The following is a 22237-nucleotide window of genomic DNA, read 5'->3' as shown; positions in this document are numbered from 1 at the left end:
AAAGAATACAAAGCTAACTCCTTCTCTGCGTCATCCATGGCTAAAGCATTAGGACATACCTCAACTGAATTGCCTAAGATGATAGGTACAGGAACTCCATTCCCATGTCTGTGTCTGAATGCCTTCGCATAAGCTGCCAACTGTCTTGTTACCTCGAGTAACACTATTCTGTTTGTCGGATATCTCGGCAACATGTATGGAGGTGAAGGACATCCATGAACTCTGATATAAGTAAATTTCGGAAATTGGATAAACCAAGCACCGTACCTCTTTACTAGTTCCTGTGCATCCTAAGATAATCTATTGTGAATCCCGCCTTGCAACGTCCTTGTGATGTTCATCGTGAAGGTATCATTAACTAACTTGTAGTTACTTCCTGGTGGATGATGCAGGTGAACATAGGAATCACAAACTCTGACCTCGCCGGGTCCTCTTCCAATCACTCCTCTATGAGGTAGTCCTGCGTACTCAAAGCTCCTAATCAAGGCATATATGACGTATGAACTCATGTGGAAGGACTTGGTAGCCTTGAGTCTCCTTAACTGTACGTCCAAGCAATGGCTAATCATCCTAGCCTAATGAATTGTTCCTTTTCCCTGAACTATCACCTGGATAAAGTAGAACATCCACTTCTCAAAGTAGAAGGCTTGAGGAGCTCCTGTGACTCGGTTGAGCATTGTAATCAAATCTCTGTACTCCTCCTGGAAATCGATCCTATGTGGTGTGTTCGGGATCTTGCTCAGGCGAGGACGACTCTTAAGTAACCAGTTCTTGTTGATGATGCTTAGGCAAGCATCTAGATCATCTTCGTACATGGACCTGGCTCCTTCTATGCTCTTGTAGACCATATCTCTGTGCTCTGGAAGATGGAAAGCCTCACTTATAGCTTTCTCTGAAAGATAAGCTAAAGTGTTTCCCTCATTGGATACGATCGTTCTGGACTGTGGATCATAATGACGAGCACACTCGATCATCAACTCATGGCATTGAACTGCTGGAGGGAAGCCGGCCGCCTTAATGATGCCACTCTCAATTATCCTCCTGGCGACAGGTGATGGCTTGCCAATGTAAGGGACCTCTCGAAACTTCTTCGTAGTGAAGTTGCCCAAGTTGGTATCTCCAATGTTGCTCCACTTAGACACGATCTTGGTCTCCAGTTCTTCGTTCTTTTGATCTTCCTTCATGAGAGCTGGACGACTGGTGGATGCTCCCGCCTTCGGGGTCGCCATTGTAACACCTACACAACATTTCATAATAAGTAAAAGATTTTGCAATGTATAACATAGATTAGATTAAAGATTTAGGAAACTTCATGATAAGTCTTTGAGTTATCATTTCCTAAATACGATCGAGCTACTGAAATTCAAAATTTCAAAATTCAAAACTTAAGGCTATGACGATCAAAATTCAAAATTCAAGACAAGGGATCACATCGCCATACCTCTCTTGAGAGCTAACTCTAAAAAGCAAAACAAGGAAATTCGCCTAGGCAAAATCAAAATTTGAAGCTTTCCCACGTGATCTTCCTCAAGCGAATGTCCTCCTTTGATGATGCTCGCGCCTCCTTTTGATGAAACTCGCACCTTGAACACAATTCGCACTTCTCCTTTAATGATAATTTCGCACCTCCTTGTCCTCTTGATAGTTCGCATGCAAAGATTGTTTGAATGATGATTTGAAATGAAATGAACCACCCTTCCTTTATAGGCGCTTACCCTCACATTAACCTCTAGGCCGACTTGGTAAAAATAAAGTAATTAAAAGCAATTTTTAAATAAAAACCAAGGGCCGACTTTGTAAAATGAAGCAAATTAAAATTCAAGCGCCCCAATTCATTATTTAAAATAATAATTAATTAATTAAATGCCTTCGTTTTTAATTAATAAATTCGATTTTTTTAAAAGGCAAAAATCAATTAATAAATGTCCATGCGCAATTTTTAAATGCTATTAATTAAATATTCAAATTTTATCGATTTTTTAGCATTTAATAAAATTCAAAAAAAATGTGTTAGCGCCAAAATTTGGAGAGGTAAGGGTACAAACCATATCGCCCTGGTCCCTGGGAGAGGGACAGGAGCGAATTATCATCTTAGTCTTGATTCTTTTGCCTTCTACGTTCAAAATCACCTTCTTCACGTTGAAACTGACATCTTCGACAAGAAACTTGTGCTTGATTGACTTGATTTCGTAGACGAATGTCCCTTGTGGTCATTATCGCCTTGGTCCCTTGGTGAGGGACAGGAGCGAACTTTCATTTTCTCCTTGACCTTTGTCTCTTCAATCACCAATCTTCATCATGAGGCAAGCAATAACGTCATCCTTCCATTCCACGCTCACTTTATTCGTCCTTAACAAGGCACTTTGATGTTTGAATGATTTTCGCCCTGGTCCCTTGGTGAGGGACAGGAGCGATCCTTGTGTTCAAGCCAAAATTCATCATCTCCTAACCTTAGCTTCTTGTTTGTCGCCTCCCAAATGACGTTTTTAACCTTATGCCACTTTGTTTTGATGTGATCTTTGGAAGAAAATGAGTGATTTTGTGAATATCGCCCTGGTCCTTCATTGAAGGACAGGAGCGAACTTTGGTGTCCTGGGCTCATCTTTGTTTCTATCAATCTTGCAATCGCCTTCACAATGTAAAACGGTGTCCTTTGATCCTTCTTGAACGCTTGAAACGTGATCAACATCCAAAACTTAAGCATGTTTAGAAATTTCGCTCTGGTCCCTGACTGAGGGACAGGTGCGAACTTGAGCATATAGTGCAATTCCTTCATCTTTGGCGGTCCTTGCAACTTCCTTCTTCGTCGAGACACCTCAAAACGTCATTGCCACCTTACACCTTGACTTGGAGTGACTTGAATTTGGGTGGAAGGCAAGATAACTAACATTTCGCCCTGGTCCCTGGGTGAGGGACAGGAGCGAATTTTCATTTTCAAGCTCAATCACACTTTGCTAACTTCCAAAATTATCTTCAATGGACTCGTTGTGCCCCCTTTCATTCATCTTTGGCCTGGAGTTCGTTCTATTTTGGCAAGAAATTGATCTAAGGAAGAAATCGCTCTAGTCCCTGACTGAGGGACAGGAGCGCCTAGGCAAATATGAGCCTCCTTTTGGTGTCTTGCAATCTTCAATTTGTCTTTAACAGGTTCGTTACACCTTCCTTGCTTGCTTCAAACTCAAAACTTACTTAATCTTCGCTCGAATTTTGCCCTATGAGGAAAATCGCTCTAGTCCCTGGGAGAGGGACAGGAGCTAACATCAAGTTCGCCCTAGTCCCTGGCTGAGGGACAGGAGCGAATTAGCTTCTAGGTCTAATTTTCCTCATGTTTGTGCTTTCAAATTATATTCAACTGATAAAATGCACTTCCTTGGTTCTCCTCCAATCGTCAAATCGCTCAAATCTTGCAAGGACAAGGTAATGTTGGATTTTAAGCTCCGGTCCTTCACTGAGGGACAAGAGTGATTTTTGCTCTTGGCACATTTCCGTGTTTGTGAAATTCTTCAAATTATATTCAACGGAAAGAACATGCCTCCCTTTATCACTCCTAATCCGAAAATTGTCTTGATCCTGCAAGGATAGTAAAATTTTGAGAAACAAGCTCCGGTCCTTCAGGGAGGGACAGGAGCGATTTTGCTTCTATAGGCCAATATATCATGATTTTATGAGTTCAAACACTTCACAAAGCAAAAACAAGTCATTTCCAATGCCCAGAATCAATCATCAAAATTCCAAAATTCGGTCAAAATCATTCAAAAAAAAAAAAATCTCATTATTCACACTTAGACAAATTTGGACTTTGCATTCAAAATTCCGACTGAAACTAGACCAACTCACTTAGCTTCTGGCGAATTCACTTTATTTCCAAAATTGCATCCCTCGGGAGGAAGCTCTCAAATTCAAAATTGGACTGGACTCTGGCCTGAAAACACAGTAACAGAAACCCTAAGGCTTGACCCTAGTCCAGACAACTGGCATACTAAACCAAAACCCTAAAAAGCAGAGAAAAGAACAGGCAAAACGAGCAAAAAGAGGGGGTCCCCATTTTAATGGGGCGATGTGTGAAATGGTCACAACAGGTTGCTTCTGACTACTCCGTCGCCTCGACCCAATTTTCAAAGGCAAGAGCACATCAAAGTCTTTCCAACCATGCCACAAAACTCAAGAATTTGACCATCTCCAAGAAGAAAATATGAGTTTCCAAGAATTTCGTTCTGGAACCTTTGGAAGGGTCAGGAGCGAAATTCTAGTTTTAGGACAAAATCCTTCACATTTTTACATCCCATCACTTCAAAAGGCAAAGACATGTTAATCCACTTCCAAATATGTCCAAGGAACTAGAATGTTGGTCTAAACAAGGAAGAAAATAAGGTTTATTGGGAATTTCGCTCTGGACCCTTTGGAAGGGTCAGGAGCGAAATTCCCATTCTTGGACAAAACCCTCACTTTTCAATACTTTCAATCACTTCCTTAGGCAAGAACATGACCAATTTACCCCCACAATGTCCAAAGAACAAGGATGTTAGCCCAAACAAGGGAGAAAATAGTGTCTAGGGAGAATTTCGCTCTGGACCCTTTGGAAGGGTCAGGAGCGAAATTCACATTTAGGCTCAAATCTTGACTTCATTTCTCACATTTCTTCATCCAAACAAGTGTTTTGCCCTCAATAATTCCTGGGAATGAGTTAGTTCTAAGTTTGGGTCAAAGTAGAATGTCTTATGGAGAATTTTGCTCTGGACCCTCTGGAAGGGTCAGGAGCGAAATTGAAATTCGCTTTGTACCCTTCGGAAGGGTCAGGAGCGAAATTTGACATTTTGGTCTCTCCGTCAGGATTCATGTATGGAATATAACATTTAAGTATAAGTGAAATGTTACTTATACTTTAAGTTATATTCCATATATACTGTCAAGATGTTTGAGAGTGGTTTCGGACCTCCAGGGGTTATGATGCAAAATCTAGTTTTTGGAGGATTCTTCAATTTTCCAGACTTAGTCAAATTTCAGGATCAGGATGACATTCCAGACTTAGCCAAATTTCAGGACATTTGAAGATCAGGATGACATTCCAGACTTCATCACTCACCAATTTGACTTAACTCAGACCTCCAAAGATGATACTCACTCACCACGCTTCATTGACCTCCTCAAACTCAAATAGGACACAATTAGCAACAAGAACAAAACCTTGTCCTAAGGAAGACTTTCAAAGAAACCCTAACCTGGAGCACCTGCTGACTCCCCCTGGCTCAAGCAGAGCTTGCCATCCTAGTGATCCCCTTGACGACACTCAAAACGCAAAGGCTAACAGACAAAATCCTAAAAACCCAGAAAGCAAACTCCAAAAAGCAAAAAAAAAGTAGGGGTCCCCATTTGCAATGGGGCGATGTGTGAATACGTCACAACAGGTGCTAAATACATAATTGATGAATACTTTTAAGGAAAAGTATTATCACTGGAATTAATTAAGAAAGCCGCCTGATTTATAGGAATTAGGGTGGGCGTGGGTTAAGGTTTGATTGCCTTCTTAAGGTTGGAGAAGAGTTAAGGCGGATCATATTATTAATGATTCTGATTTTTATTATTTCTCTCTGCCTGCCCTGGGATGAAAACCCCATGATAACCAGCTTGGACGGCCACCCAAGGTCTGCATGTTAGTGTAACTGCGTGGGATCAGCATCCAGCATCTGTTGAGGATCACAATAGTTGAATCAGCCATGAAGTTTAGGGTTTAGGAAGTCTGCAACTCATTTCAGACTTCTAGAAGTCACCAAGTTCTCAAAGTTTCATGAAGATTTCAGGGATACAAACTACTATCCGCGGACACTGAGTTTTGTGAGTGCTTTTGAGAATATGTAATAAGGTGGAGCATGTCTTCAGACAGCAAATTTCTTTATGGTTCTGTTTCTTTCATTTCCAGTTTATTTCCAGAAATCTGAAAATCAATAAAAAGTATTTGTTGCATCTAGCGTAGAGTTTTTGTTTGTTTTTGCTTGTCAAAGGATATTTCATGTTAATCTTGAACAGGTGGTCCCACTTTGTAGTAAACTTGAAAAACTTAATTGACCTAAGAAGAGTTGGTTGCTCAAAAGTGCTAGTCTTCTATTGCTTGTTTTATCATTGCATTTGCCATACTACAAATCTTGAAATGAAGGAATGCTGGAACCAGGGAGAGTTACTAACGTTGTTGTTTCAGTATTCTTTACATTGATACCATGTTACAGATTGAAAATTACTGATATATAAGGGAGTTCAAATTCTGAACACGAGTCAAAAATATAAGTCATTCCTGTTGTAGCATTTCTGCACATATTTCTTACAGATAATCTGTTCAGGAATCAGGTGAGACTAAGTAGCAAGTGCAAGAGCTTCTTGATCGTGGAGCAATTGATTTGGTCTTTTCTTCATGTGATCCTTCTTGCTCCCAAGAAGGATAAATTGTGGCAGATAGTGTGGGTTTTTGAGCCTCAGAAAAAGATACTTTCAAGAATTGCTATACGTTGTTGAAGTAAACGACCTATAGAATCTGATGCAATAAATAATATATTCCACTAAATTGGCTTGAGTCTATTTTAATTCTCGAAATCATTATTTGTAAAGAAGATGCCCATATGCTAAAATTCAAGACCAGGCAACACTTTGAGTAGCTAGTGATATCATTTGGATTATGCATTGTGCCAGAAGCAACCATGAGGTTTGCAAATGAGGTATTGAGATCCTATTTGAATCACTTTGTCTTTATGTAGCTTGATGATATGAAAATGCTTGTGTTTAGTGAGATGTGGGTGAGCATTTGGTCAGGGTCAAAGACTGGTATTGCTACTAACTGTAATTGAATCTAAAGAAGTGCAATTTTTTGTGACGGTATCAGGTTTATTTCAATCTATTGCAAGGTGGAGAGGTGAAGGGAGACCATGCAAAAATGTGTCATTTGAACCTGTTAAGACTGACTGATTCAATAGAGGTGTGCAGTTTGGTTGGAGCAATTTAATATTGCTGTAAATTCGCTCCCAAAATTCCTGACTTTGCAACACCTTTGAGTGCCTTATTGAAGGGTTAAGGTAAGTTTCAATAAGCTATAACACACTAGATTTCTATCTAGATGCTGAAGCAAAATTTTTTGAAAAGTGCCAACTTTGGGCCTCCCTAATGTTTAGATGTCATTTGAGATTAAAGTAAATGATCTAGGATATGGACTAGAATCAGTGCGTGATACACATACAACAAGGCCATTTTATAGTGTATCACCTAGAAACCTCTCTCTTAGTTGTGACCAATTACTTGATGTATAACAACTAACAAGTTGTTGGCTATGCCTCAAGCTGTAATACATTGGCACCATTACTTGCTAAAATGTAATATTTAGTGTAGATTGATCATAATAATGCAGTTCTTGCTAATTGAAAGTAAGATTCAATAGAGTCTAGTAAGTTGGAAATTAGTTGAGATCTTAAATGGAGGAAATTATTGGAACAATTCAATCTGGTCATCAAATACAAGAATGAGGTAAACAACAAAGTGGCAGAAATTCAATGTCAAAATGTATCCAATGAGTCCATAAATGAGTACATTTTTTTTTTATTAAGTTCGATTCATTGTAATACAAATTGAGTATAAAATCACACCATCATGTAGAACTTGATACAATATGAATAATTAGCTGGCAATTATTATGAATTTATGATGATTGCCTTTGAAAATCATTATCATTATTCATAAATTACATATGACAACATTTTACATTTTCCTCTTCCTTGATCTAGTGAAAACTTGGGGAGAGGTTCTAATACTTGCACTTCATCATGGTTCCTCGGACAGAATAGAAGGCTATGTTTGTGGCTTTGGCTTGACCTCCATTATGGCTCTGCCTCTTCAATGTTATCCAATGACAATCTTGTAGCTCCTTTGTTGCAGCCACATCATCCATTGATTGCCTTTCAAAATCAAGAATCTCATGTGTAATAATCAATGGGGTCTTCTCATCTTGCCCCGCCCAATCGCCTTTAGAAGCAATGTCATCCAAATCAGTGACCTCTTTCAATTTGTTATCTACTTTTCTTGTGTCAAGCTAAACATTGTATTGTATATAGAGAAAGGGTCTTGAGGCATTTTTGAGTTAATTTATTTTGCTTCTTCGTGTGAATGGACTCAAACAAACTCCATTTGTTCACACAAGAATAACACTACAAGATTACTTACTAGATAGATGAAAGGCTCATGATAAATCTATGGGGACATAGAGGTGTACTGCTAAACCCATGGACCAGCTTATGTCACATTTCTTACCACATTGCATGATCTCGGTGAATGCATAAGAGTACATCAACATCCATCGGAACATCTTAGCATTTCTGTTGGCCTACATTAGTTATCTATATATATGTTGTATACAAATACAAAACAAAGATTGTCAACTAGAATATGTCAATGCCACATCGCTCACAGACCCATGGTGCCTATAGCTGGCATAAAATGCTTATTGTTATGTTTGATAATTTTGGTTACCTGACAATGTATTAATTAATTGTATTAAGTGGGTTGTCACTCTCGGGTAGTTATGTGTCGGTTGGTTGACGGTTGTGTTCCTCTCGGCAATCATTGGGCTCTTTAAATATGTTGTGTACCACCAAGGAAGGTAGTACGGTATAGTTGGGTGAATTGTAATCCTTCGCCGACCATCTCTGGTCTTTTTCTCTGTAATAATTGCATGTGCGAATAAAGATATATTTTACTGCTGTGTTTGGTATGTATTGTCATGTACATTATTATTTCTTGTATTTAATTTATCAGTTGTAGTGGTAAATATTTTGGCGTCGTTGCCTTAAAAGAAATCGGGTCAGCCTTAAGTGATTCATGCCTGTAGACCCCAATAAAGGTGAGAGGAGGCCATAGGGTGGTCAATACCAAACGTTTAGGTGATTCGCCAACACTCAGCCGGAGGGAGCATAGGGACGAGTCAGAGCCTGGAAGTACCCAAATTGTTGGGATGCTGGAGGTGGATGTATAGAGGACGCGTGCGTGGCCGAGAGTGCAAGGAAAGCATTGGAATGTGGTAGTCGAAACAGTCCACCCAGGTCTGACACACAAGGGAGTAAGTAGGCGAGAAACCAATATGTGGGAATTTGTCTCTCATCGAGGAACCGAGAATAAGGGGGCCTGAGTCGAAGACTCCTCGAATACCTTCTGAGTGAAAATAATGATGAACACTTAGGAGAAAGTAGAAACTTCCTAAATTTACAGGGGATGGATCATAGGATCCCGTATGGCATGTATAACAATATGGGAGGCGAATGGCCAAGATGACTATGATTATTGGCTTAAGGCATTTCCTGCTACCCTTCGGGGCATTGCTATTGACTAGTACACAAACCTAGATGTTAAGGACAAGGCAGGGTGGAGTGAACTAAGGAGGGCATTCGAAGAGGAGTTCAAACTCTTGAGGGATGACAATGAGATCGTGGCTAAAGACTATAATACCAAGCAAGGGAAAAATGAGAGGGTATGCGCTTGCAACCATTGGCTCAAATAACTGTTGAACAAGATGGAGAACCAGCCAACCGACGGTTTGAAGAAGAGGTGGTTCAATGAGGGATTGATACCCTCATTGCACAAGAAGATGAAAGTAGTGCCTCCTGTTGGTGTTGGAAATAAGCCACACCCGGACCGACGATGGACTGGTCCAAGAGGGGCCAGTAGCTCAGTGGTAGAGCACTCCAACAGCGTATGGAAGGTCCTAGGTTCGAGTCCTAGCTGGTCCATGTCTTAACATGGTATCAGAGCCAGGTCCAGGCTAGGAGCCCCAAGCACACAAGAGGTGTGGCTTAAGGGGGGGTGTTGGTGTTGGAAATAAGCCACAGCCAAACCGACGATGGACTGGTCCAAGAGGGGCCAGTAGCTCAGTGGTAGAGCACTCCAACAGCGTATGGAAGGTCCTAGGTTCGAGTCCTAGCTGGTCCATGTCTCAACACCTCCGCCCTTGTACGCTAATGCTTACAATCGAGCGATGGACATCGAGAGTGAAAACAAAACATCCTCCCAAGGGAAGAGGAAGACCGATGATGACGAGAGCACCATAGGTAGTAGTGATGAAGAATCCAAAACCGTACAAGCCCTTCAACGAGATATGTTAAGAATGATGAAAGAATTGAAGGCTGAGAAAGGAACCAATTAAGAATGTAATGAACTATGGTGTACTGAGTGAAAAATTGAGGGGCACACGAAAGGTAATTGTCCTAAAAAGATGTTTTGTGAGATTTTCGAGGTGATGGGTCATTCAATAAAGGAGTGTCCATATAATTTGAAGACTAGAAGTACACAAGTACTCTTCACACAGGGAGAGTCTAGCCCATCAAAACCACAAAATGTATTGCCTGGCAGCAATGGGAATCAATGAGGGCGAAACCAAATATAGTATGGCTCCAGGGGACGTCCTATCATACAGTGTCGACAATGTAGTGAATGGGGACACTTTGCGAGAGACTGCCAAAATAAGAAAGACAACATACAAGTATTGTGCAAATGGTGTGGACTCGAGAATCATGAAGACACCAACTGCTTGAAGCAAAAGGGTATTAATATGCCGGATGTAGAGGAACAAGACAAGGCAGTTCTGGCAATCATGAGAGCACAAATGAAGAAGGTGATGCACCCAGATGCTTGTACGGAGAAGGAGCGACTCTGAGAAGCTAGAGCTGAAGTAGAACAAGTGCTAGCGAAGGAACGAGTAACCTCCAATGGAACTGCAAGTACGTCATTGCGGGAGCTAGAGAACATAGTTCGACAGGTGCTACAAACAACCATAACCCATCAAGGTGGCAGACCTTCTTCAAACTATGGTGCAACTAAGAATGGCGATTGCCAACACAGTCAGTGATAACACAATCATCCAAAAACAATGTAAGCCACAAGAGGAGGAACTGACGGGAAAACCACAACTCGAAGGGAATGAGGCCAGTGATCCAATGTTGCTGACGGTGAGCATCGGGAGAAAGCCAGTTGTTGTCGAGATGGAAATAATGGGCCAAAAGTTGGCAAACACCATCATTGATGGGGGCTCGGAGTTAATGTGCTGCCAGAAGACACTTGTAAATGTTTGGGGAAGCCAACACTTTGGTCGCCAACCAGCACTACATCGAGCCGTTGGGAACATTGATGGCACAAAAAGTAATGATTGGGACACAACAAATTTTCTTGGACTTTGTTGTCATTTGATTGTAGAAGAAGGTGTACGATGAACTCCTTGGAGGGGATGGTTGATTACGGCCAACGCGAATCATAATTGGAAGTGAAGCACGCTCTCGATCGAGAGTGACGAGAGGAAGTACGTCATCGACTTGAGGAATCAAGTGGTGAGTAAAGAAATGGGATCCTCTGACTCCAAGTCCGAGGGGGAGAGTGGAGTACGAAGGAAAGAAGGAAGAGGATGGAACCGAATGACTAAGGGGTACTAGAACTGGAAGATTGCTTGGAGGATGAAACAAGTTCCTTCAATGGATTATTCCACTGGCAAATGGAGGACTACAATGTAATTTTGCCAACATGTAATTTCCTTGAAGTTAGAACCCTTGGTGTAGAGCAATCGATGAAAGCGTGTAAAGTTATGGACAATGCATTTGACAATATGAAGATGGAGAATGAAAAGAAAATGCAAAATATAATGGAGTCAATAAAAATTAAAAAAAGTTAAATGGAGGGCATGATAGCATTTGGAGGACAACACTATAAGAGTTTGGCCATGGCATTCCTCAACCCTCACGCTAAACGCCAAGAATTTAGACGTAGGACCGTATCGTGGAAAGGATACTTGGCCGTATGGGAGTCTTGAACCATATGAGGAAAAGATTGGTAGGTCATATGTGAGCAAAGCAATAGAGCTGTACGGAAAGGAGGGCCACACATTCTACATTGGAGTGTAAGGAAGTAATCCGTACGGAAGGAAGGACCACACATCTTACGTTGGAGTGAAAGAAAGTAACCCATACGGAAGGAAGGACCACATGCCGAATGCCGGAGCTGAAAGAAGTGAGTCGTATGAAGGAGGTGAAGTACCATCCAAGCTCGGGTCATACACAAGGGAACTATACGAGGGAAGAACACCGTACATAAGGAGGATACCGTATGTAGGGAGAAGCAACCAGCCAAGCGTGAGAACAAGTAATCTGTACAACGAACAGAAAGTGCACAATCCGTTCAAAGGTGAAAAAGGTTGAAAAAACACACCGTACGTGGGAGATGATGAGGTGCCAGCACTGCCAAGTAAGCTGTACGTGAGTACATTGCCGTACATGGGAGATGATGAGGTGACAGGTAGAAACATACGTGAGAGAGTCGTACGCGAAGAAGAGAAGGCCGTATGTGAGTACATTGTACGAGCAAGTGTGGAGGAGGCCTTATAGAGAAACCATAAACATGTCGTACGTGAGTAGACCGTCGTACGTGAAGAAGAGAAGGTCGTATGTGAGTACACCATACGGGCAAGTGTGGAGGAGACCATACAAATAAACCATAAACATGTTGTACGAGAGGAAATCTCGCACGCTAAACAAAAGTGGAGACAGTAAGTTTATGGGAATGAAAGATCGTACCTGGAACTAGCTCACATACCGTACAGACAAGAGAAGAAGATGCATGGGTTGAGGTCGTACATGGAGCCACACATGATAGTGGAAAAGTCAAGTTCGTACGGGGCAAAGGAGTTATACTGGAATTCGAAGACACCATACGAAAACACTAAACCGTATGTAGAAAACCGGTCAAGCCGGTACGTGAGGAATGAATCAAGGTTGCGAGTAAAAGCTGCAAGCTGTATGTGGGAATGCCACTTGGGCCGTAGTTAAACACTACGAAATCTCCATTTTCTGGCTCCATCAACAATGTTTCTGGTGTCTAAAAAAATCATGAAAATCATGTGTGGCATGGGGTTTCGTGTGGCTTTGAAGGTCTTTATTTGGTGTTGGCGGCACTGCCTCGAGACCCCGCAAAGGGCGCTACCCCTTGACCTCGTCGGGGGTGCTGCCCCCAGACCCCCATTTGATTTGGCACGTGCACTACAAGTTGGGGTTGTCCAGGCCAATTCATTGTCTGTCATTAGTCTTCCCGAATATTACTTGATGTTTGCTTGTCGTCTGGAAGACGACTTTTTCTTTTGGGGGGGATGATGTAGTTGGCATAAAATGCTTATTGTTGTGTTTGATAATTTTGGTTACGTGACAATGTATTAATTAATTGTATTAAGTGGGTTGTCCCTCTCAAGTAGTTATGTGTCGATTGGTTGACGGTTGTGTTCCTCTCGACAACCATTGGGTTCTTTAAATATGTTGTGTACCGCCAAAGAATGTAGTACAGTATAGTTGGGTGAATTGTAATCCTTGGCCGACCATCTTTGGTCTTCTTCTCTGTAATAATTGCTTGTGCAAATAAAGATATATTTTACTGATGTGTCTGGTATGCATTGTCATGTACAAATCCTTAAAAGCCACCACCTGTATGGTCAATCACAAAAGTATCCATAGATCAATTGCACTTAGGAACATTTGGGATCTTAGAAAATTCCTTGGTCAGCCTCACTCACCATCTTTAGATACATAGAAATTGTTGGCTTAAATATCGTTTTATCCTAACTAGTTCTTAGTTGGAATCTATTCGCATGTTTACTTAGGCTTGCGTGATAGTTAGTTGTCATTAAATGTCATTTACATGTTAAGCTTACTTAGGCTTAGTTGGCATAAGTTATTTAATGTGACTTGTCATTTAATAGGATTATGTTAGTTATCCTAGGTGGCATTCTAGAAGATGAGTCATGTCTCATTATTTAATATTTGCTTTAGGCATTCATTATTATGCATCATGCATTTAATTTTGTATCAAAGGTAGTTGTCATCCTACCTCATCACCTTGCCTATATAAGCAAAGGCTCATTTGTACATTGTATCATATCTCTATCATCATTTTCATATCAAGTCAATCTCATGTTCATGCAAGATCATGTTGCAACATTCTCTTTTGGAAGGCATGTTTCTTGGTTGTTCCTTGAAGCAGTGCAAACTTCATTATGGGTTCTTTATCATTCCAACATGACATCAAAGTTATGGCCTTGTAAACCCCTTCCCATATCAGAGAATATAGCTATTGATAGAATAGAGATTTTTAATTTGCCTTTTGAAGCAGGTTGGTCACATCAACAACTAGAGGTCAATTTTCCTAGGGCTCAATCCAGCCCCCTCTTTTTTCATTGGGCTCCATATAGGTGATTTTTTTCCATGGAGCATATCTTGGGCATACGAAGTCAAAATTTCACAATACGTACATCGTTGGAAAGCTGGTTCCAACAACTCCGCAATGGTGCATGTTAATCCACATAATTTTGCCATTTATCAATGTTCGTTGCAGCTTGAAGTCAACCCTTCTATTTGGACCCCTGAGCTCATAATGTTTTGCCACAATCTTCAATTTTCGTCATTCGATCAGCATTGGTAAGGTAATGAGGAGCTCTATCATTCAGTCCATGCACTTTTTCTAGATTCAACCCTAATTACTATCTATTGAGTTTTTTCAATTTGTGGCATTTGCTTGATAACTTGGATATCTCGATACTTGGAAAGGTGCAATTTGTGGGGGGCTCCATTTTTAGTTGCTTATCATATTTGAAGGTTTCTATATTCATGTGATGGTTCTATCTTTGAGATTTTAAAGAATTGTCATAGTTTGTAATGGTTTTTTCATGTCATCCTTCTTTGATCATCTCGAAGAGGGGGAATTACAAACAATGGAGAGATGGCATTATCACTCATCTTAGATGGCTTCATTCGTTGCCACATTTGTATGATCTTGTTTGTCTACTTGGCACACCCAGTAAGAGATTTGCTTGGAATTGCAAAAGGGATCATGTCTAAAGAGTTATTGCTATGCATGTAGATGATTCTATTGTTGATTTTGAATGTCGTCATGCTCTTTGGACTAAAATTTGGGAGTTATATGGAGATCCTGATACTTAGCCATTCCTAGATGATCCTATTTCAGATTGCAATGTGCCTCTTCGCTCTTCAGAGAGAATACCCTATGATTGTGATACTATTAGGGAATTTGATACTTTTGAGTATTTTGAGACTTCAGATGAGGTTGAGCTTGTTTCAAAGTTTCTTGATTCTTATCTAGAGATAGTTGATCCACCTTCACTTCCATTGCCTTCTTATCCAGAGTCATTTGAGACTTCCATCATTCCTGATTAGCAGGACATATTCAATATTTCAGATTTGTGGTTGCAGGATGGATTCCTATCCAATATCTCAGACTTGGTTTGTCATTATTCTACTTCAGATTTGGAGGTTTCTCTTGAGGGGTTATCTCTCTTCCTTGATGACAACCATTGCATTCCTATTGTCACATCATATTTGTCCTTGGAGTTTGTTCTACATCATTGACTGGGCATATACCTAATTGGATTGTGACGTCATCATCTCACTTGGACAAGGAGGAACATGAGTAGTTTTTAGAGACATCATCTTCATTTTTCATGCTTTAGTCTTTCATAGCATATCTTAAATGGGAAGCATACCTACATCTGTACATGGTTTTGTTTCTTCCTAAGGGGAGACAAGTGGTTTCTAAGCATTGGATTATGTTTTGCCTTCAGACACTCATCATTCTTGCAACCAATTATTCATTATTGGGGGGCTACATAGTCTATCTATTTCCCTCATATGGGGGGGCTACCGATTGGGTTCTCGTGATGGATGTAGTTCTTGGGGGATATTGATGTTGAGACCTCCATACATCACTCATTCTATCACTTGTACATGATTTGCATTATCTCTTTTTTGGAGAGGATTTTTGTCCCACAGTGTTTTCTCCTTTACTTCGTTTGTGAGAGATTAGTTGCATGATTTGTTGTGCATGGGTACCTAACATGGCCTAGTTGTCAGGACCCATATTGCGTTCTTCATATTAGTCTTGCATCATTTGCGTAATAATTTCACTCCCTAAGTTGCACTTAAGGGGGGGTATTGGTGTGAATATGGTTTTATCTTTAACTAGTTCTTAATTGGAACCTATTCACATATTAAGTTTACTTAGGCATACATGACAGTTAGTTTTTTGTCATTAAATCTCATTTACACGTTAAGCTTAGGCTTAGTTGGCATAAGTTAGTTATCATAAAGTTGCTTTATGTAACATGTCATTTAATATTGTTTATAGGATCATGTTAGTTATCCTAGGTCACATTCTAGAAGATATGAGTCATATCTCATTATTTAATATTTGCTTTAGGCATTTATTATTATGCATCATGCATTTAATTTTGTATCAAGGGTAGTTGTCATCCCACTTCATCACCTTGCCTTTATAAGCAAGGCTCATTTGTACATTGTATCGTATCTCAATCATCATTTTCATATCGATTCGATCTCATGTTCATGCAAGCTCATGTTGCAACATTCTCTTATGAAGGCATGTTTCATGGTTGATCCTTTGAAATATACACAACTTCATTATGGGTTCTTTGTCATTCCAACAGAAATAAATTAGAAACATGCCATGCCATTCTACCAAATCAGTCACCTTTCACATGAGGACCAATGAGTTGTCCCCATCCAAACAAGTAGCACAAATAAATAGCTGCCACATCCAAACCCAGTGACACTAACTGCTTTGAAAGGTGTACAACTATGTACAAGTTGGTCATTTGGTAAACCACAATGCTTCTAGATATCTCAAGATGGAAAGTGATTGGTCAAGCTGATCTCTAAAAAAAATTGAAACAACTTAGCACTTAGCTCCATTCTTAAAACCAACAAAAAAAAAATGACCGCAACATATGATTGGGAGCAAACATAATCATTAATATGATCGCGGTGAAAGTCTTAGACACAATAAGCTAATAAGATGACTTAGCACAACTGCCTTAAGTCTAAACAAAGGACCCAACCACATGAAAATGGGACGCACAAACATTTAGACAAACATAAGATCCAACCCCTTAGAAGAAATTGCAGAATTACCCCTTTGACCAGAAATAACACAAATTCTGCAAATTATGGAAATAAGCTCCATTATGCCGAGAACCCAAATAAAAACACCAGAAACCCTGAAAATAGACATAGTTCAAGAATTAAGAAGAAAGTTTAAAATATGGTACAGTACAAAAATGTGCATACTAAAACCTAGTTGTATGAATAGTCAGTAGAGGGGGATCACAATAATTATTTGGCAATTGGCATGCATAGCTTAGCTGTATTCAAATTTTTATTATTGTTAAACACAACCAAGGAAGGAGAAACTACTGCCTATAGATATAAATTATTTGTGCATTTTGAATCTATAAAGATCTTATTCACTATGGATTGTGATTCCACTGTATCTTGTTCCTATTCTATGACGAGATATCTATCATTTGTTCAATGTTTTCTATCCATTTTTGCTTCACTCAGTTGTTGCATGCAAGGTTGATCTCTATTGTATGTTATTGACTTCTTTAATCATTTATCATTTATTAGTCCATATTGGTTTATGTGAAATCATAGCCAGTTACAAATGACATGTTACTTATACAGTATTACAGATAATCATAATGCTAGACATCACCCAAAGGCCAAATCTGTTCATGTTAAGTACCTTCTTGGGAATCTAGTATATCAATCAACAGGAAGCTTGGCTTATCAACTTTTTAGTTCATATGTTTTAAACAATTACTTAAAGAATGACTGCACCCTGAGTATTCACAACTCAAAAGTCATGTTATGTCATACCACTAATCATTTTTGTCTTCCAAGTTGTCTTAGCAATAATTTTCCATCAAATTAAAAGTATGGTTTTTGTAATCCTTGTTTCCTCTTAAAATTCATTTTTGACATGCCATTAATTTCAATATATTTGTGACACATCCTGTAATGCAAATCACCTATTATGTCTAAATGCTGAGTTGGTTTGTGTGAAATACTTTCAATCTGAAGTAAAGTCTCTATAGAACATCAGTTGAAAAATGCAATTGTTAATGTTGATGGAAACATGCTAGAAATCTGATTTTGTTTTATCGTTTATTGCAGATATTGATGTGAATTACTAGAAGTTGAACTAGGAAGCAATTTCTTAGCAGTAAATCGCTAACTGGATAATAGTAGGCTTCCAGATATTCAAGATAAACTCTATAAAATCTCAGATGCCAATTAAGTGAGTTGTATTTCTTTGTAGTACCTGTCTAGCATTCTTTTTTGTATTTATTATTTGTCTTTGCTATTGTTTTGTATCATATAAATTTCTTCACTCAAAGTGATCTGAAATTTTATTTTATGCAGGATTATAAAATTTTGTTAAATTACAAATTTTGTGGTTTGCTTTTAGTCATATGTGGACTAACATATCATGTTTTGCTGTTTTTATTATTGTAATAACCTAAAAATTTGAAAACTATTCTTGTACTTCCTACTTGATCTCGATAATCAATTTGTTTTGGTGGATTTTGTAGGCTTTTTGCATCTCAAAGAAGAGTTGTAAACATTTTGATCACTATGCATTTTGTGAGATTTTGTCAAGATCAAGGGCACAATGAAAAGTATTAAAATAGAGACAAAAGAATGACAAGAACAAACTGTGTTCTCATCAATATAAAAATGATCAACTGGATTCATCAATACAATGAATATAGGCCTGCTTATATAAGCAAGGCCATATGGATGTACGAGCACACAATCATGACATGTGGCTCAATGAGAAACAAGGGTAGGTAAGAAATACTAGGGGTAGGTAGGAGAAATAATATAATATTCCACAAGAGGTAGATGACCCACCGAATGTGGAGTGTAACAACAAAACAAGACCACAAAAGGTGGAATTTCTCCTACAAGCTCTATCCCTATGTGCACACTTCCCTAAGTGTCTCAAATCCAAACTACGAAGAAATGCATTATCCTAAGTTAACTTAAGTAAAGTGTAATAATATCCATAATGAATATTTATTTACACCAACACCCCCCCTTAAGTGCAACTTAGGGGAATGAAGACTTAAGTCAACAATTCAAGATGGGTCCCGGCTACTAGGCCATGATAGGTACCCATGTACAATATGCAAATGCAAGCAAAACTATGCAAAGCAATCTCTCACAAACGGAGAAAAGGAGAAAACCCAGTGGGAAAAAACTCCCCCCCAAAAGAGAGATGAAAGTACAAAAGACTCTCAAAGAAGAAGGACAAAACCTCAAAGAGGAAAAAGTCCCCCCATAAGAGAGGAAGGAGAAGTCAGTTGACCCCCCCCAATGACACATCCCGCACCCCCAAGAGAGATCGCAACTGCTGGAACTTACTCTCGGTGAAAGGTTTGGTGAATATGTCTGCAACCTGCTCCGTTGTAGGACAATATTGCAAATCAATGACCTGCTCCTAAATCAGCTCTCGGATATAGTGCATATGAATCTCGATGTGTTTGGTCCGTTGGTGCTGGACCGAGTTCTTCGAGATAGCAATAGCACTGTGATTGTCGCAATGTAGAATTGTCGGTCGTGGAGTGGTGAACCCAAACTCTGTGAGAATCTGTTGAAGCCAAATGGTCTTAGTCGTTGCATTAACAGCGCCTCGATACTCAGCCTATACTTATCCACACTACCATCCGCTGCAAACTTGGTCCGATAGATCCACTTACATCGAACCATCTTTCTCCCCTTAGGGAGATGGACTAAATCCCATGTGTTGTTCCTCATCAAGGAACTATACTCTTCCTCCATAGCTTGGTCCCACTTAGGAACCCCTGATGCTTCCCTAAATGTTTGTGGATTGGAAGTGGTAGCAATGAATGCATGTGGAAGATCCTGATGTTGTGATCGAGTTCTTCGTGTATCTGAAGGATCCCCAACAAGAGAAACCGCAGACTCAAGTGTCTGTCGAGCCCAACGATGTCTAGGTGGAGGTGGAGAACAAGGCTCCTCAACTGCAAGTGGACCCTGCGGAGGTGTAACCCTGCGAGTCGGAGTTGAAGGAGTCTTATCATCTGAATCACTAACATCACTATCCACAATAGAGGAAGGTGGAGGAGGTAGAGAGGCTAAGCTAGGAGAGCTTTCCTCAAAGTGAACACTCCTCTCAATGAATACCTCATGTGTCTCAGGATCCATCAATCTATATGCCTTAACACCCTCAGGATATCCAACAAGTATGCAAGGCCGACTCTGAGGTTCCAATGCCTTGCCTTTCTGCGGAGGTATGCGAGCCCATGCTGGACACCCAAAGACTCTGAAATGTCTCACAATCGGTTTCCTACCAGCCCAAGCCTCAAAAGGAGTAATACCTTGCAAAGCTTTGTGAGGAACCCGATTCTGGATGTGTGTGGCACAACTGATAGCCTCTGCCCAAAAAGCGGGATCAAGAGAATGTGCATGTATCATACAGCTAGCCATTTCTTTGAGAGTTCTATTCTTGCGTTTTGCAACTCCATTATGCTGTGGAGTGTAAGCGACAGAATGCTGAAGATCAATCCCCTCAAATGTACAAAAATCCTCAAGTCTTTTGTTCACATATTCCCTTCCATTATCTGTGCGAAGAATCTTGACCACTTTCCCGGATTGCTTCTCCACACGAGTCTTGAAGACCTGAAATCTATCAAATACTTCACTCTTATGAATGAGAAATTAGACCCAAGTGAAGCAGGAGTAGTCATCAATGAAGGTGAGGACATAGCGGGCCTTGGTAAATGAAGGTGCTGGAAATGGACTTGCTACATCGCTGTGAACAAGTTGAAGAACTTCCAAAGCTCTCCAAGCTTTCCCTTTATCAAACTTCTCTTTGGGATGCTTGCCCATGGAACAACCTGAACATACACCCTCTGAAAAACTGATTCGAGGTAGACCTGTGACCATGTCTTTAGTGCTTAGCTGCTGAAGATAGCGGTATTTGAGGTGACCAAACCGCTCATGCCATAGCTTACTTTCGGAATTTGAATGAGTAAGCAAGGCCCTAGAAGGCAAACTTGGCACAAAGTGGGAAAATGAATAAAGCCTTGAGTTGTCATTGACTTGTCCCACTGCTACCAAGGCATCATCATCAAGTTCCTTTACGACAACTGAATCTGGTGTAAACTCAACCTTTTTCCCATTTCCATAGTGAGTGATTTGGTAGATAGAGAGAAGGTTGGTAGACAAGTTAGGAACATAGAGAACATTCTCAAATGTTCCATCATCCATGTCAACTGAACCTTTCCCTTCAACCTCTACTTGTGTATCATCACCTATGTAAATGTGAGGTACCTTAGATGGCTCCAATGAAGAAAATTGCTCCTTTGTAGAACCCATGTGATTTGAAGCACCCGAGTCAAGTATCCATTGCTGTGAAGAACCTGTTGTAGCCACAAATGCTTGCCCTTTTCCCTTAGAATTGGAGGAAGAGGAAGGAGATGAATCCTTCTTTGTGTAGGCGGATGGCAAGTTGATGTTGTTTTTCTTAAGAAGATTGGTTAACTCATCAACTTGTTTTGTGTGGCATCGATGCTCATCATGACCATACTTATTGCAATATGCACAAGTTGGTTTATCCTTCTTAGGTGGTGTCCCCTTCTTGGAAGAGGATGAAAAATCGCCTTGTGATGGAGAGGATGATTGTCCTTTTTCTTGTTGTGGCTTAGACCTGCATTGCTTCTTCTTCTTGTTGGAATCTTTGCCTTGACTTCCTTGATTCCCTTGATTAGCCACCAAAGCCTTGGACTTTGAAGACTTGAGAAGCCCCATGTTCAACAACTTAGATTGTTCCAATATCAACATTTCTGTGAAAGCATCAAATGAAGGCATAACATAGGAACTCCCCACTATCAAACGATGAGTTTGGAAGCTAGACACAAATGCTGCATATTCTGGTGCAAGCTTGTCCAACAAGTTGAATATTAACCGAGCATCCTTTTTATCAATTCCACAATCCTTAAGCTTTGCTCTTAGCTCATTTGCTTTGGTGACATAATCTTGGATTGTATCAAAACTCTTGGGATCCAAGTTGGTGAGCTCATTGTCAATTTTGTAACCTCTGATTTCATCAACTTGACCATACAATTTCTGAAACATATCCCAAGCCTCTTTGATTGTTGTACACTTCTCAATGTGAAAAATGAGGTCATCTGATACATACTTGCGCAAAGTTCCAAGAGCCATGCAATTCTTAGTGAGCCATTCTAATTGAGCATTAGGATCAGCCTTAGGATCAGGTGGTGCTGCTATTGTTCCATCTATGTAATGCGTGAGACCCTTTTCCATTAATTTGCTCCATACTTTAA

At 40.0% G+C, this 22237-nt stretch overlaps 1 protein-coding gene across 4 annotated transcripts in view; it reads left to right on the top strand.

The window, feature by feature from the left end:
* LOC131070756 (protein CELLULOSE SYNTHASE INTERACTIVE 1) overlaps positions 1 to 22237 on the top strand; it is a 77237-nt gene that overhangs the window by 19038 nt on the left and 35962 nt on the right. For 2 of the 4 annotated variants that reach the window (XM_058006395.2, XM_058006397.2), the window contains one exon: positions 18039 to 18162. The exons of 1 other annotated variant lie outside the window; for it this stretch is intronic. In XM_058006395.2, coding sequence (XP_057862378.2) covers positions 18152 to 18162 — 11 coding nt within the window. In that variant the 5' untranslated portion in view covers positions 18039 to 18151. Of the gene's footprint in view, positions 1 to 6868; positions 7059 to 18038; positions 18163 to 22237 lie in introns of all 4 variants that reach the window. One more of the 4 variants, XM_058006396.2, reaches the window with a different exon arrangement.

Source organism: Cryptomeria japonica, chromosome 2, assembly GCF_030272615.1.
Source record: "Cryptomeria japonica chromosome 2, Sugi_1.0, whole genome shotgun sequence".
In the NCBI taxonomy this organism is placed as follows: Eukaryota; Viridiplantae; Streptophyta; class Pinopsida; order Cupressales; family Cupressaceae; genus Cryptomeria; species Cryptomeria japonica.
Note: the sequence above shows the minus strand (reverse complement) of the source record. Positions and strands in the feature narration are given on the sequence as shown.